At 35.6% G+C, this 16,586-nt stretch overlaps 1 protein-coding gene and 2 long non-coding RNA genes across 3 annotated transcripts; all 3 read left to right on the forward strand.

Annotated features, from left to right (window-relative positions):
- The first annotated feature begins 4,339 nt into the window (after positions 1-4,339).
- On the forward strand, positions 4,340-6,885 carry LOC132642747 (uncharacterized). Its single transcript, XR_009583321.1, has 4 exons — positions 4,340-4,443; positions 4,597-4,656; positions 4,800-5,503; positions 6,112-6,885. It is a non-coding gene; the product is annotated as an uncharacterized LOC132642747 (long non-coding RNA).
- A 2,082-nt stretch (positions 6,886-8,967) lies between these two features.
- Positions 8,968-9,622, forward strand: LOC132642749 (uncharacterized). The gene is made up of 2 exons (XR_009583322.1): positions 8,968-9,066; positions 9,303-9,622. It is a non-coding gene; the product is annotated as an uncharacterized LOC132642749 (long non-coding RNA).
- A 1,882-nt stretch (positions 9,623-11,504) lies between these two features.
- On the forward strand, positions 11,505-12,211 carry LOC132639830 (uncharacterized). The gene is made up of 2 exons (XM_060356231.1): positions 11,505-11,603; positions 11,870-12,211. Exons 1-2 carry the CDS (start codon positions 11,505-11,507, stop codon positions 12,209-12,211), a joined length of 441 nt encoding a protein of 146 aa, XP_060212214.1.
- The last annotated feature ends 4,375 nt before the right edge of the window (positions 12,212-16,586 follow it).

A 16,586-nucleotide genomic window follows, 5' to 3' on the forward strand; every position in this document is an offset into this window, starting at 1 on the left:
AAAGTGTACACCAATTCATAACCTGCAAATCATTTCAATATTGTCTTGTATTCTCGGGTTTTTCTTTGGTACCTTACTAATCTAGCCAGCCACCACTGATTTTGGCATTCACAACTCTTTGTGTGGCCTTTTATTTGGACTTTGTCTTAGAGATTTTAAGCAAAAATGGCAGTTTAAGTTTGCAGTTACATTTGTTGTCGTCTTAATCATGTTGAAGCATGTTTTTGAGATGCTAGTATTGCCATTTCCGTCTATGTTCAAGCAGGCGCCGACTGGAACGGCTGGGGGTGGTCAACTAGTGGTAAGGACGGAGGCACGGATAGGGGGAACGCCTGGGCGGACGCAACCAGTGGCTACGGGGATGGGGCTAGGGGGACACAAACAGTGGATGGGGAGATACAAGATGGGGAGATTCAACCGGCAGAAAGGGTGATACAAGATGGGGAGATTCAACCGGTAGAAAGGACGGTGGATGGGGAGACTCAGCAGACGGTGGCTGCGGCGACGGGAGGTAATACTGTGCAGATTCATGTGGACACCGGGAATCTGGTGGTTAGGGCTGAGGCGCCGGCTGGTGGTAGAAACCGGCCTATTAAGAAGATTCTCAGTATGTTCAAATTCAAGACCAACAGAAAGGAGGGTGGAGGGGGAGCCTCAGCAGGTGGTGGCTGCGGGGACGGGAGGTAATACTATGCAGATTCATGTGGACATCGGGAATCTGGTGGTTAGGGCTGAGGCGCCGGCAGGTGGTAGAAACTGGCCTATTAAGAAGATTCTCAGTATGTTCAAATTCAAGCTAGGATGATAAGTGTTTCGCTTTAATTTCCTGAGTATGTTTTTTGGGATTTTGTTGAACCTTAAGTATGTTTTTTGGGATTTTGTTGAACCTTAAGTTAGTTGTTACTGCTACTATTACTGATTATGACCATGCATTGGTTTTGGTTAGGGATTATTGTTAATTTTAATTTATGGTTATCGTAGTATGTTTTGGATTTTGATGAACCTTAATGTAGTTGTTTTACGTTGGAATCTGTTTTTTTTTTTATTATTATTATTGCTGCTGTGAGATTATGGGTATTGGTTTTGGTTTAGGGATTATTGTTAATTTACGGATATTTGAGTAAGTTTTGGATTTTGATGAACTTTAATATAGTGTTTCTATGTTTCAGAAGTCTTACCATTATTTTCGGTTTCGATTTATGGTTGGTGTTATTACTGATGTGTGATTATGAGTATCGTTTTGGTTTAGGGATTATTATTAATTTACAGCTATTAGAGTAAGTGTTGGATTTTTATGAACTTTAATGTAGGTGTTCTTGTCCTCAGTCGTGCTGTCCTTGACAAAAACTATAGAGATTAACATTATCCTGCAACATCTAAAATCTTGATATTCAATGGTTCTACTGACAAATTGGATTATGGTTGTCAGTTTCCACGCTTTCTGTTTCATTTTTTGATTCTCTTAGCTCCCCTAAATTACCATGTAGGGGAATTAGTTTGAGATTAGAACACTGTCCACCAGGATGGTTTTGGCGTTTTAGTAGAAGCAACAAATAATGAATCTTTGAGAGCAGTTGCTTGTTTTCATAATCAAATAAGGAAACTGTCGCTTGCGAGTTGGCAAACAGATATTTCGATTTCGATATTTCAAAGGAAAAAGTGTTCAAAACACACTTAAACTATGGCCAAAATTGCTATAACACGCCTAAACTTTGCGGGGGGTCCTATGACTCCCCTGGACTTATTTTTTGTGTATTATCTATGCTTTCAAATGGACAAAGTCACTCAAACTCGTTTGAGTGTATGCACGCGCTCCACTACAGGAAATTTGATATTTAGCGACCACTTCTTAATGAAGGGAGATGAATCCGATCGTTATAAGTGCACTTATAGTGACCAAATTTTTTTCCAGTCGTTAGAGCTAATTTTTCTTTCAATTATCGTGCCTTTTTGCTTTGTGCCTTTTGTGTTGAGTTTGTGACTGTTCAAGAATTTGTGTCTTTTTGCTTTCCTTTGTGTTGAGTTTAAAAGATTTAATTATTCTTCAATTGGGTATTTTTCATTTCTCCACTTTCCAAAATTTCAAACCCAAAAAAACTCCATTGTAACGACCAAATCAAACGAGTCTTTTTCGATATTATATAGGATTTGTGACATTGTCGACATTGAAAGCATGATTAATCATAGTGGATTAAGATAGTAGAACCAGTAAACAAAAACTCCATTAGGGACGTCGAGTTTCGACTTGAAGCTTTCAGATCTGGGTCTTCAAATTCCGGATTTAATGAATAAAATTCTTGGTTGCTGATTGTTTGAAGCTGAACTCGAGCTTAGAAGACGTCTGGAACGTGAAGAAGAACTGAACGACTCCATGACTGCCATGAACAAAGCTTGAAGCTTCGAACTCGAATTTTCTGGTTGCCGCAAATGAGCTCCATTTCGAGTGGGTGATATATCAAAAGAACTGGAACGTCGAGAGGAATTCAAATTTGAAATTTGGTGATGTTTGGTTGAGATTTGAAGTGCATTAGGATTAAATTTCAGTCCAGTTCTCTATGAAGAAGATGAACAGTAATTTGCTGACCAGATTTTGCCAAAGTTGTCATAACACACCTAAACTTTGCGGGAGTCTATGACCCCCTGGACTTATTTTTTATGTATTATTTACACTTTTATATGGAATCTTACGCGCTCAAAGAAAGTAGATACAATCGCTTGTACAGGTCACCATATAAAAGCGTACAAAATACACAAAAAATAAGTACGGGGGGTCATAGGACCCCCGCAAAGTTCAGGTGTGTTATAGCAACTTTGGCCATAGTTTGAGTGTGTTTTGAACTCTTTTCCCAAATAAAAAAAGAGAAAAATGCACCCCAATAACCCGTATCAAATGAAAACCGCAAACCCAGTTGCATTCAAGCCAGAGAAGAAATCACCATGGGAGAAATATATAAAGGTGTTAGAGGCCGTACTATTGATTCAAATAAGGTATTTTTAAACCATTTTTAGATGAACAATTTTTCTTGGAATTTTTGTCAATCCTCCTCCTAATATGAATGGACAATGGTTATGTATAGTTCTCACTGACCGAACATTTCGAAGTTCATATATGGGTCTATTCCAATCAATTACTTCAGTTTACTTCTTTTATTCCTCTTTCTATTTATTTAAAAAAAAAATTATATAAGGAGGATAACTATGCTGGAAAAAAAAATGTTGAATTTCAAAGTTTTTCACAGTTGTGGCTGAGACGCGCCAAATGAAATAATAGAGTCCAATTTCTTCGTCTATATGGTGAGTGCCGAATTTGTTATTATTTTTTATGTCAATTTGAAGTATAGATATTTTTCCAGTATTAGCTTTACTATCAAGTGTCCATAAATTATAGTAATAACTTTAGCTTTTAGCTCACTAGCATCTTCATTATCTGCAGTGATGAACCGTTCTATTCTGAGAACTCAAGCCAATTTTACAAGCCTTGATCCATAACACTGGTGAGAGAATCCTTTCCCAAGTTTTAAACTTTCCAATATTTAGACTCTAAAGATTGTAAAAATGGGTTTATACAATTTTTAGTTATTCGTTTAACTGAACATGAATGCCCTGTCTTACCACTTTACCTATTGAGTGAGTGGTGAGTTTATATGTAAATGCTAGCGTTTTTTGTGGTTTTTGTGTAAAAACTGGATACTTAAATCGATGGATACCAGGTTCTTTTGTTCCTCTTCTCAACTTCTTTTCTTTTGTGCTGCCAGTTTCGGCAAGGAACTGAATATACACGAGGAGATGAAGAATCTTTGAGAAGGCGTTACTGGAATCACTCTACAAAACATTGATTTTGCTTCACCGGAGCATCAGAATCTAAACAAAAAATTGGAACGATGGCTAAATTCCATTTGTTATTTATGGTAAGTTTACAGCCTATTTGAAGAAACTGACTACTTCTTCTTTTAAATTATCTGGTTCAAGCAGGATGTCATAAGGTACCAATATAACTTCTTTATTTTTATATATTTGACTTCTTATAATCAATCAATTCCATTTCATGTTGATTTACTAATCTCATTAGAGCACAGAGGTTCTTTTTTGTTCATTTGAAAGTCATGCATTTGATGAAAATGGAATAAATCATTCTGTTTTTGCACAGTTTCTGTAGGAAAGAGCTGTTTATTTGCAATGAAGTTTATTTTCTCATGAATATTCTTCTATTGCAATGCAGTTACATTGAGGAACATGATAACAATCCTCTCATTGATTGCAATGAAACATTACGACATTTTATTCAATCCCATCAAGTTATTTCGGAAAGCTTATCTGGTGAGAATACTGTTATGTTTCGCAGGCTCCAATATGTGCTTCAATTTGGTCCATGCCCTCGGAAGGAGCAATGGGATTTTATGCGTATTCCATTATGTCATTCTGTCGGAACACCATCTTCTGCAGGTAGAATTAATTCTCATACATAGTGTTCAGTGAGCACTTTTTTTGTATAGCTTATAGCCAATTGCTAAATTTGGTTCATAGAAGATACTGAATTTGAATACTTCTACATATCATTTTGTTGTCTTTGTACTCACTTTTGTTCTTTCTTTGCAGCTCTTTGGTCATCCTCAATGGCTCACTGTTAGATGGCGATCACATACATATGTAAACAAGGTGGTATTTTTTTTTAAGTTCCACAAAATTTTTACTGATTACACAGAAAAAAAATTCAAGCAAAAGTAACAATATCCGGTTTCTTGAATGATTTGTTAAGCTTTTATCATCCTACTGAGTTATTTGATGGTTGTGAAAAGCAGGTTAAGGAGGAACTAGAGAAGAGAGGCTGCCAATTAAGTACGGGTTTGTGAAGTAAATTTTGTATCAACGAATGAAGAAGGTCTGGTTTGGTTTTTAGCATTTTGAAATCCCTCTACTTTCTCCATGTCTGCTTATGCGTTTGTGTGAGAGTTTAATTTCCTGTCCTTATTTTCTTTTATCATATGGTATATAGGCATCAAACTGTTGGAAAAAAATAGGCATACAGTTCATTTAGTGTTTACCTAAGAAAAACCGTCTATCAGCTTCATTTCACATAAGTTAGATAATTAAAAAAGATTCTATTTACATCTTAAAGTCTTTTGTACTTAAGGTCCTTTAGTTTCATTGGATGAAAACTTGACAGTGTTCAACACACACGCGATGATAAAAGGTGTTCTTTACAGCCATATGGCTGAATACAAACCCAAAAAACCTAATAGGAGGTACAGGTTTGCTATAAATAATTTACGCTCTCTTTTAACAATAGTTAGTCTATAGTGATTTAACCGTTGTATGATTAGAATTTCTATTGCTTTGCTTAAAGACGAGGACAATTCTCTATGGAGGAAAGTCAAGAAAACAAGGAGTCTATGGTATGAAATTCTGAATTCTTAAAACTGCAACAGAGAGGAGTGGAATTACAGCCAGTGGCATAGCAGTCAGTGTGCTTATTGTTCCCAATGAACAGATAACCGACCTATTGGTAAATTTACTCTTTGTTTAATTCTCTATGCAGTAATGTATCGAAATTCTATGGAGGTCCCAGATATTTGAAAAATACTGGTTTTGTAGCTTCTGATCCGTGAATGAAATATTATTACTCTTTCATGGAAAAAAAAATCTGCTCTCTTTAATTGATTTGAACTGTTAATATTTGTGTAATCATCTTAGGTTGGAGATAAATAAGTTTGTGGAGGCTTTCATCACATTCAAGAAGTAGCAGAATAAAGTAGAAAATATAAAAGTTTGAAATGTACTATGGACTGAAATCAGCGCCCAAGGTTTTTATTTGACAATGTAAATAAACATAATCGTCGTTTTCACTGTTAAAAGAGAAGATCTCAAATGATAAAAATAACTATTAGAAGTATATGTAGATTTTATAACAAAGATCTAGACAAATTCAAAATCGTAAATAACGGATAATTTAATATATGAAAATAAGGAATAGAAAAGTTAGTCGATTACTATATGATTTGTTTCCTTTAATTTCACAATTTTTTATTGGGTATATTTCATTGAAAATGAGACGCAAGTTGGAATTATGTTTAAACACGGTGATCTATTGGTAATGGTGGATTGCATTTGCAGTATACCAATGGAGAATGGAAGGATGGCTTTACAACATTTAGGCTTGGTTGACAAGAAATATTCTGTGAAATATCATTGTAAGTCTCTGCTTATTGTCACTTTAAGTTGGTGAATAAGTTGAGGTTGATTGATCGTTTCACTAATCTCCCTAAAGTTAAGCAGACTAATATCGTAGAAAGTCCATATGACTTTGATATTGCGGATTATCTCACTAATGTGCCTCCTTTCCGAGGTTCCTCCTAGGACCGCGATTTCAACATTTTTTTTGATAAAACCCTACCCCGACACTTCTATCTTTTTTCGATGTCATCATACTTCTATGGTCTATAATATGAGCTTACAGACAAAAGACTATATGATCTAGAAATTCTTCAGTTGCTTCATGATTTCTCAAATGGTTATGATCTGACATACAAATGTTTGGATTATTGGTTGTTAATACCTTAACGAAAAACATGAGTCTTATTTCAATTTTTCATCCCGTGATTATCAATGAAAGAGAAGGTCCCTAAAATTCGATTTGGCCTATTCAATAACTTTGTTCTATTTCCGTAAAATTCCTATTTGTCTGAGATTAGCACTACTGATCTAATCCAGTAGCCTGGAATTTTTATGCTCTTCTAACATCAAAATATGGAGAAGTAAATGAAGATGTTCCTCCTGCTAATATTGTTCATACAACACCAACAAATGGGTACAACAAGAGTCATTTGGATACACATCATTTTATTGAGCCGAGGGTCTTTCGGAAACAGCCGTCCTACCTTGATAGGAGTAAGGTCTGCGTACACTCTACCCTCCCCAGACCCCACATTGTTGGATTTCACTGGGTTGTTGTTATTGTTGTTGTTGGTGGTGGTGGTGGTGGTGGTGGTGGTGGTGGTGGTGTTAGATGTTGGTTTCTGTAGTCTTTTCAATAACATTTGGTTTTGGCGTTGGGTTACACGGGGATTGTTGCGCTCACAATTCTGCGAATGAAGATAATGATCACCGGAGCAATTCGCCAAGCAAATCATCATCCTTTCTTATGGAAAGATCCTCAACTACCTCTTGAAATAGTACTTCAGTGAATGCTGCATTAGAAGCTCAGGGATAAGCTCAACAGAAGTTCAAGCAAATTATCGTTATGATCCTTATAATAGAGATATATCCTGGATTATTTTCAGGGGAAAAAATAAGTTTGTGAAGTTCAAGTGTCTTCAAAATTTAAAATTCCAGTTTAAGATGATTGTTATAATAGTTTCACATATTAGTTACATACAAACATAGATGAGATGTGGTGAAAGTTGCATAAAGAAAATTTCAGAAGTTACTCCAAGAAGTTGGATCACAACTTTATTTAATTGGATAGTACGACATTGATGGTTGTAAGTGCATGATGCTTATCTTTTTGTGCAATCAATGATTTATAGTCACCTTGACAGAATGTTTTGATGCTATTAAAACTATTACCATCCTTTAAAATAAAGTTCTTTAGTCACATTTATGATATAATTAATTATGTTGTACCTAAATATATATATTGATTAAGAAGAGTACACTGGTGTTCTGCTAGCATTATTCAATATGATGAGAAATTAAAGAAAATATTATTGCAATTATCTATCTCCACTCTTATTTCTTTGAAACAATCTGCGCATCGCGCGATTACGTATATTAGTATGTGTAATAATCCTCGTCATTAACCAACTGCCTAACTATACCCCTCAAAACTAACAGACCTTTAGCAGGTTTGATTTACAAAGGAAAAATGATCAAAATTGCCTCAAATATTAGAAATAGGCCTTTTCCTTTTTTAAATAAGCTGAATAAACCTTGTTTATATTAAGACTTGCCTTAATTAGTATAAATGAGTTCTGAATAAAGTAAGTATTTTAAAGCCTATATAATTATTACATCATACGTTGGATAAACTTTGTTCTTGATCACTTGTACTAATTGAGAAGTATCCTTTCGAATTTCTGCTCTTAATTTATTTGATCATATCTTTCCTTGATTTTATATGTTTAATTTTACAGCTCTAACCTTGCATACCAAATATTAATTCTTTGATGAGTTTTTTAAAGCTATCTTGCAAGTTACTCAAAGTAACCAACTCTTTCAATCGTACGTTCTCATCATACTGAGATTTTTCCAATTCTTTAATTCCCACCCAAATCACATCTTATTTTCCACATGCTTCTATGGCGAAGCTTTTATTTATTTTCAACGCCTGCTGTTATGAAGTTGCACTAATAATGGTTGTGGTGGAATGGATACGATTCCTTCACCTTAATCAAATGTTTCGCGTTCGAACCTAGATATGAAAAAAAAATTCGGGAGCCCTTTTCCTTAAACGGATCTTACGCGGAGTGAATCCCCATTAGTCAGACCCCCAATCCGGATATAGAACACCGGGTGGAACACCCAAAAACAAAAAAATTATGAAGCTGCAATTTCAATTTTCAACTTTGAATCGTAGGACTTATATGCTTTGAAAATAGATCATCATTAATAGTATCACGTTTTGTATCGAAACGCTCTCTATATCTGATCAGAGAAAAGATATGAAAAGATTATAATGGATTTTGATAATAGAGTAGCTATATTTAAAATAAACATTGCATAATAATAATGTTATTATAATAATATTATCATGTAACTTCTTAATAACGGGCGAGACATCGGCGAGGGAGGGCGCATGTGAGCGTCGAGTCAGTCAACATAACGTGCGCTGAAACTCTCTTTATTAAACTTTAAAAAAATGGACAAATTAATTTAATGAGCATTTAATTAATTTGCACATAGTGTACTTGAGGGCTTATAAATATGATCCTTCTCCATGAAAGAAATCACTACACACTCTTACTTGTTGTTTATTAATTTGCAAATATAATCCAAAGCGTTAATTTGCAAATATGGCAGCAGTGAACAAGTTTGCTATCTTCTTCGTTGTCCTCTTAACCATGACCATTGGTTTGTTACATTTATTTTTTCTCTTGTTTACAATTTAAAGAAAAATCATGCACTAGGATACATTAAACGTACATATGTCAATATAGCTCTAACCAACAACCAGAGGATTCCACGAACAGTGTTACTATCTGCGCACATAAATACATTATATACATTTCATTACGTCATTTAACTTTAGATTATAATTTTCGGTTTAATCTTACATTGATCTTAATCCCAATATTTATATTGTGCAGTTGATATGCCAGGAACCTCAAAAATGCAAGTTATGGGAGGATTTTGTGGCGATCGTTGTGAGAACGATCCTAGTGTGTGCAATAGCTGGTATAATATCTGCAAGACCTGTAAGGTGCAGACGAACCCGTATGGTGAATCATACACGGCATGTGCCTGGTAGCTCTATTTACGCAGTGTAATTTTCCCTTTACCAATAAGCTTGCTATAACTCACAGATATGTGTGTTTAGTTTCTAAATAAAACGTGGCCTTTGTATGTCTTTTATTCCCTTCAACACTAAGTTTAGTGTGAAGAAAATAAATATGATTAAAGTTTATTATTGTCTTGCGGTAAATCATAACTCCCTCAATACATGTACATTTGTGCTATAAACTAAATATATGGATGAAGCTAATATAATTTACGTACGTAGGCATTAATCAACTACTACATTACAAAAAGTGTTAGTAACGTTTTTGCTTTTACACGAGAGAAAAATGGATAAGCATTCAAAATAAAAATCATAGGGAAACTGAAATTTGTTATCCTTCAATCTGTATGACACTATAATTTACGTTGTAAATTAATTATCTCAAGGACATCATAAAAATCTCAGTTTGTCACCCTTTGCAAGTAATCTACCATAGACATGGTCCCTCCCTGGATTTGTAATCTGAATTAAATTTCAATCTCGATAGTATGATGTTCTATTTTTTTTTAAATTAAACCGTCTTATATTGACCCGGGGGGGGGGGGGGGGGGGGAGTGTTTGCATAGACCTCTACCAACTCGTAAATAAGAAATCTTAAAAGTGAATACAAAAATTCTCTAGAGCTTGTAAAATCTGCTGTGATGATGAACACTCAACGATTCGTGCAAGTAGTCCTTCAGTTAGCGATGAGACAATAATTGAGGAGAAGTTGATCTTGCTTCTTCAAGTTCATGTAGGCACGATTAGCGACACTCAGCCAGTGACGAAATCAGAATTTTCACCAAAGAAATTCAAAATATAAAGAAATAACCTCACGAAGAAGCCGAAATGTTTCACATATAGTATGTCTACACAAATAAATAAATAATTGATCTATCGACGTATACATAGTGTAATTATCAGGTGAAAGAGTGTCAACTAACTTCCCTTTTATAACAGATAAGGAAAAACGGTTCCTATCAATTTGGCACCTGTTTTTTTTTTCTTTTCTTTTTTTGGGTTTTTGTTTCAGCGGTACATAAAGCTCCAGACTGAGAAATACTTCCTAAAACATGTAACAAGAAACATTTGAAATATTTTTTTGTCCAGAATTTTAAACCGCACAACAGAAACCACGCCCTATGAAAGATGGAGATTAGTAACTTAAAAATAGGATAAATACTTATTACAACAGGTTAAAATACATTTACGGGCGAGACAGGTGAAAAAGTTGTTTGTGTTGATGGAGTCCATGCAGGCTCAACGGCAAAGTCCAACTTCCATGTGTTTCTGGTAATTGTGAGCTTCAAGCATTGGTGTTGATTATTTTTTTCCACCTGAATATGGATTCATTATTTCTTTTTTATTTATTATCATTTTTTATTTCCTTTTGAACTATGCGAGAACTGAGAGTTTTACTTTGTTCTTGGTTATTATCCATGTAATTTTCATGCATGATTTACTTTGCAAATTGACTGAATCATGAAAAGAAATCTCGATCGAATTAACGGCCATCAATCTCCTTTAAGCAAACTAAGATGTAATGTTTTTTTCCCTCATGAATTCTAATGTAATGTTAATTTCTTATCTTTTGTTGTCTTTTTTGTTTCCTTTTCAAATTTAAGCGGCCTAAACTTAAATTGCTAGACAGCCAAGATGAAGGTGTAATTATTAAAAGGAGAAATTCATTGTAAACAAGTGCACGTGCAGTGCACATGGTAATTAGTTGATAGTTAGTTGAAAGCTCAGTTAGCTGAAAATATCCAAGTGACAACTGTTGCCAGCTGTAGGCAGTTAGCACAGGCCATATGTATAAGTAACTGAAAGTTGAATCATTTTTCTCTCATTTATTCTTCACATGATCATCTCATGTTTCCTCCATAGCTAGAAATTTGATATGGTATCAGAGCGGGTGTTTTTTGCACACCGATAATCGTGCATCGTTCTCATCTTAACCTAGATTTCAAAGCAGAATTAGAGATCGATTGATACATTAACAAAAAAAATGCCAACAGAGCTTGAAAACTCAACAATGGCGGAAGTTGATCATCACCACGTGTTGTATCTGCAAGCATCGAACACTTCAGGATCGTTATCAATTCCTATACAACTAAAAGAGCTGAAAATTACGGTTTATGGAGCAGATCCATGCGAATTACTCTGCTAGGAAAGGGAAAGCTAGGGTTTGTTGATGGAACGTGTAAAAAGGAAGATTAAAAATCAGAATTACAGAATTTGTGGGAGAAATGTGACGCGATAGTTCATTCAGGGATCATGAGTTCAGTAGAGAAGAATTTATTGAATGGAATAGTATATGGATTGAGTGCACAGACAGTCTAGGAAGATCTGAAGGAGCGATTCAACAAGGTAAATCGTATGAGAACCTTCCAATTGCAGAAAGAAATTACGACTTTATCACAAGGTACAAATTCTGTTTCAGTCTATTATTCGAAATTGAAGGAATTATGGAATGAGTATGATATGATTGTGCTTGCTCCTAGTTGTGGATGTCCAAACTCTAAGGATTATGTTGAGCATCTTCAGGAACAAAGGTTATTGCAGTTCCTAAGTGGCTTAAATGATGCTTATGATCACAATAGGAGACGAATCTTATTAAAAACAATTGCACCAACAATTAACCAAGCCTATGCCATGATAACTGAAGTAGAGAGTGATACCTCAATAAATGTGAACTCTAGTGCTAGGGTAACAACACAAAATGATCCACTAGCTATGTAGTTTGGTAGAGGACAAGGCTATCAGGGTTCATCTGGCCGGGATCAACCACCTTATCAAAACTCAATTGGAAAGGGGACATCCCTGCAAAGGAAAGAAACCATTCATGATTTGTGAATGCTGTGGGAAGAAGGGTCACAGAAAGGATCTGTGCTGGAAAATTAATGGTTTTCCACCTGAAATAATAGATAAGAGAAGGCTTACTGCTGTGAACAACATAGCTGGTGAGAGCTCTACCATGAACATCAATCCAAATTTAGAACAACAAGTGTCTGAACAAGCTGGAAGGAGGACTCTGTTTAGTGAAGACCAATACAAACAAATTCTTGGAATGCTGAACAAAGATGGTGGTTCTGAACAATATGGCAATCTGACAGGTATGGCTACTTGTTTGATGTCACATATACTACATAATGAATGGATTGTAGATTCAGGAGCTACACACCATGTCACAACTGACTTAAAACTGCTCAAGGATGTTGTCAAATCAGTAGGAAAATCAGGTGATACAGTACAGTTGCCAACTGGTGAAAAGGCTGAAATAACACACTTTGGTAGTGCAAAGTTGTTTGGCAGTGATACTATACAATGTGTGCTGCATGTTCCAAAATTTAGGTACAACTTATTGTCAATGTCAAAATTAACCAAAGAGCTTCATTGTGCTAACATATGTGTGTTTCAGGATCTGTCAACTGGCAAAATCAAGGGGATTGGTAAAAAAAGAGAAGGTTTATACATTTTGAGTGATGATGTAAATAAATGGAGAAGGAATGGTATGCAAGTAGCAGCAACAATAAAGAGAGAGGATGAACTCACCTTGTGGCATAGAAGGCTTGGACAATCTTCGCCAAGCACAATGCAAGGACTGGATTTTCTAAAGGATGTTACTAGTAGTTCTTTACATAATAAATGTCATGTGTGCCCCATAGCTAAGCAGGCTAGGTTGATGTTTCCAACTAGCAATTCAAGAGCAGACTGTGCATTTCATCTTGTACATATGGATCTTTGGGGCCCTTATAAAACATAAACTTTTGACAAGAAAAGTTACTTCTTAAAGATTGTTGATGACCATACTAGATACACTTGGGTTCATTTATTGCAACTTAAAACAGAGGTTATAGTAGCATTAAGAATTTTCTTGAATATGATAAAAAATCAGTTTGGTGTGATAGTTAAAGTGGTTAGAACAAACAATGGCATAGAATTCTTTAATTCTCAGTGCAACACATTGTTTCATGAATTGGGAATCATACACCAAAGTAGTTGTGTGTGCACTCCACAACGGAATGGCATTGTGGAGAGAAAACACAGACACATTTTAGACTCTGCTAGAGCTTTATGGTTTTAGGCTCGTATTCCTATCAAGTATTGGGGGTTATGCATTAAAGTTGTTGTGTACATTATAAACAGGCTTCCTTCTAGTGCTTTGGGGGGGGGGGGGGGGGCTGATTCCTTGTGAGATGTTGTTTAAGAGAAAAATGTCCATCCAACACCTTAGAGTTCTAGGATGTTTATGTTATGCCACTATAGTACCTAAAGGAGATAAGTTCACTGAGAGGGCTAGGGCTACAATTTTGATGGGTTTTTCATGTCACGACCCAGTTAGGGACCGTGACGGATACCCGGGGCTAGCCACCGAGCACCACTCGCTCTAATACTATTCTTACTCATTTACCAATTTTATACACGAATTGTAGGAAAATCATATTTTATATAGAAACATAAATACTTATATACATTTGCCTCTCGACCATCAAAATAAAATATACATAATAATAACATCTTGTGAGACCATCTAACCCACACTGCGTATCTATGAGCCTCTACTGACATACTAAACATATAGACGGAACAAGACTCCGTCGTGCCCAATGTTGACACCCAATTTTATCCCTCCTTTATTTTAATTTACTCAGGGCTTCTAAATTTACTGACAAGCTAAATACTTTATTTTCACTACTATTATTTTTGCTACTTTTATTTTTTAAACATTATGAGCATTACTTTATCATAAATTTTAAACAGTTCATCATCGTTTCATTTTCGGGTCTGGACTCGTTAAATTAATTACAAGACAACACTTTGCAAAATATTTATTTTACATATTTATTGTCGTTACATAATATATATTATACCAGTTATTAAATTGGAAGCCCAAAAAAAAAAAAAAAATAGCGGAGGAGGGAACAACAATTTTCAGCCAAATTAATGGATTAAAATACAAATACAATGTTATTCCCCTACCCAAATAATCATCCACATTTTAATACCCAACCCACATTATATCAGCCCAAATCCTACACCAACTACCTGACCCAGTTCAGTCCAGCCCAAAAATTACCGACCCGGCCCATTTATTTTTTTTACCCCTTTACCCTAATCCCTCCTCACTCTTCTTCTTTCTTTTCTTTCTCCGCCTCTCTCTCTCTCTCTCTATCCTCCGCCGCTCACTCCTCTCTTTTTCTCCTTCACCGCCGCACACTGCTACCCCACGTTCCCCACTCCTCCTTACCCCACACCACGCTCCTCCCCACTCATCCTCTTTCTCCACTCACTTGTTCCCTCCGCTCCTCTCCACTCGCCGCCGCTACCCCACAGCCGACACACGCTCCCTTCTCTCCATATCTCCTCTCTCTTCTCCATCTTCGTTTTCCTCTTTAAAAGGAAGAGTTTGTGCTTCATAACAGGGGGAAAAACATTTTTGCTTTAGAACTGGAGCAGATTTTTTTTGGGGAGCGAAAACGAAATCAATTAAAAACAAAGAAAACAAGATCGAAACAGATCGAAAAGAGAGGGGACAGACCCGAAAAATCCCCCTCAAACAGACTGAACAAGGTCTGGAATCTACAAATTCCACTACAAAACACAAGATTCGATGAATCATTTGGGTCTGCTTTTTGAACACTTCTGAAAAAAAAAAGAACCTTTTGGTTGTTGTAATTCGAATTCTGAAATCATTCGTCGTTATTCGAGAGTGGATTCGAGACCCCGACGACCTCAGTTCACTGCACACAAAAAGGGTAAACAACTCTTCTTTAGTTAGTTTAATTCCAGTCCTTAGTAGTTTAATAAGTATTTGTGTGTTCAACATGTTAGTGGTTTTAGTTGGCTTAATTTCAGTTTAACAACTGAATAGCATTATGTATGTCCCTGTTTTAATTAGTTTAATTTCGGTTTAGTGGTTAATAATATTTATTGGTTCATGTCTTAGTTTGGTTTAGTTTTAGTTTAGTAGTTTAAACAGTATCTATATGTTTATGTCTCAATTTGGTCTAGTTTAATTTCGATTTTTTAATTCCCCTTTGGCTGATTGTCTTGTTGTCTGATTATGCTAGATCTTTACTCATGTTTAGCTCATATATTTGGTTAGTCTACAGTTCAGTAATGCACCAATCACGTTTAGCTTTAATTAACCATTTTTGTTTAGTGCGATTGTTCGGTCTGCCAATCAAGCCTAGCAGTGTACATTGCTATCTTCAATCTGAACTAGGGTGATCTGTCGTAAGTTTCTTTCTGTAAATGATTAGTTACATGTTTGGGAAATTTGCTTACAAATTTTAGCTTTATCTATGGTTGGTTAAAGCCTAAACTAACTTAGGAGGGTTCTGTATAAACACATGTCTATGGTTGTTTAAGGTTGCTTTGCATGCTTGAATGATTAGTAATGCACGAGGTTTACATCTGGCTTAACTATAATTGTGCATCTTTCACTTGAAGGAAATCATGTATCCATGTATGCACCACTAGTTTGTTCATTCTCAGCTTAGCATGACACCACTAAAATTCTATTTGGCTTATTAGGGGGTGTCATGTGACTGTTGACTTCAGCATAAACTCATATGGTCTTATTTAGTTAAAAAATAGTTGACGAATGTTTTAACAAGTTTAAAGGGGACTGTAAGTTCAAGTCCAGTATTCTGCATACATATAACATCTCTCAAGTGAATTCTATGTGCGTCTTAAGGTGCATTAGTGACTGATTAATGCTGAAATATTGGTTGCATGTCAAGAAGTTCATTCTCTGCTGAATTTGCCCTTGTTTTTACCCACTTCTGCATATACTGTTTGTCTCTTGAAAGTGTTACATGAATTTGCTAAACGCATATTCTTTAGACTTACTTAGCCTAAAAAGTGTTTGGTATTTGCTACCCTTAGGCAGTCATGCCGGCTCAGTTCCTCTTGTGACTATACGAGAGTAAATCATTTAGTGTGAATGCTTCCGTGTTTGAACAAAAAATATTAAAGAACCTGTCAGATACTTGATTAACTATATTCAATTGGTTCTGCCTAATGCTCATGATTGTAGCTGTTTTACTTTCATCATGTTGCACCTCCTCCCTTTTTTTTTTCCCTTGTTGTGTTCTTCTGTTACCAGGCA

This window comes from Lycium barbarum, chromosome 5, assembly GCF_019175385.1.
Source record: "Lycium barbarum isolate Lr01 chromosome 5, ASM1917538v2, whole genome shotgun sequence".
Taxonomy (NCBI): Eukaryota; Viridiplantae; Streptophyta; class Magnoliopsida; order Solanales; family Solanaceae; genus Lycium; species Lycium barbarum.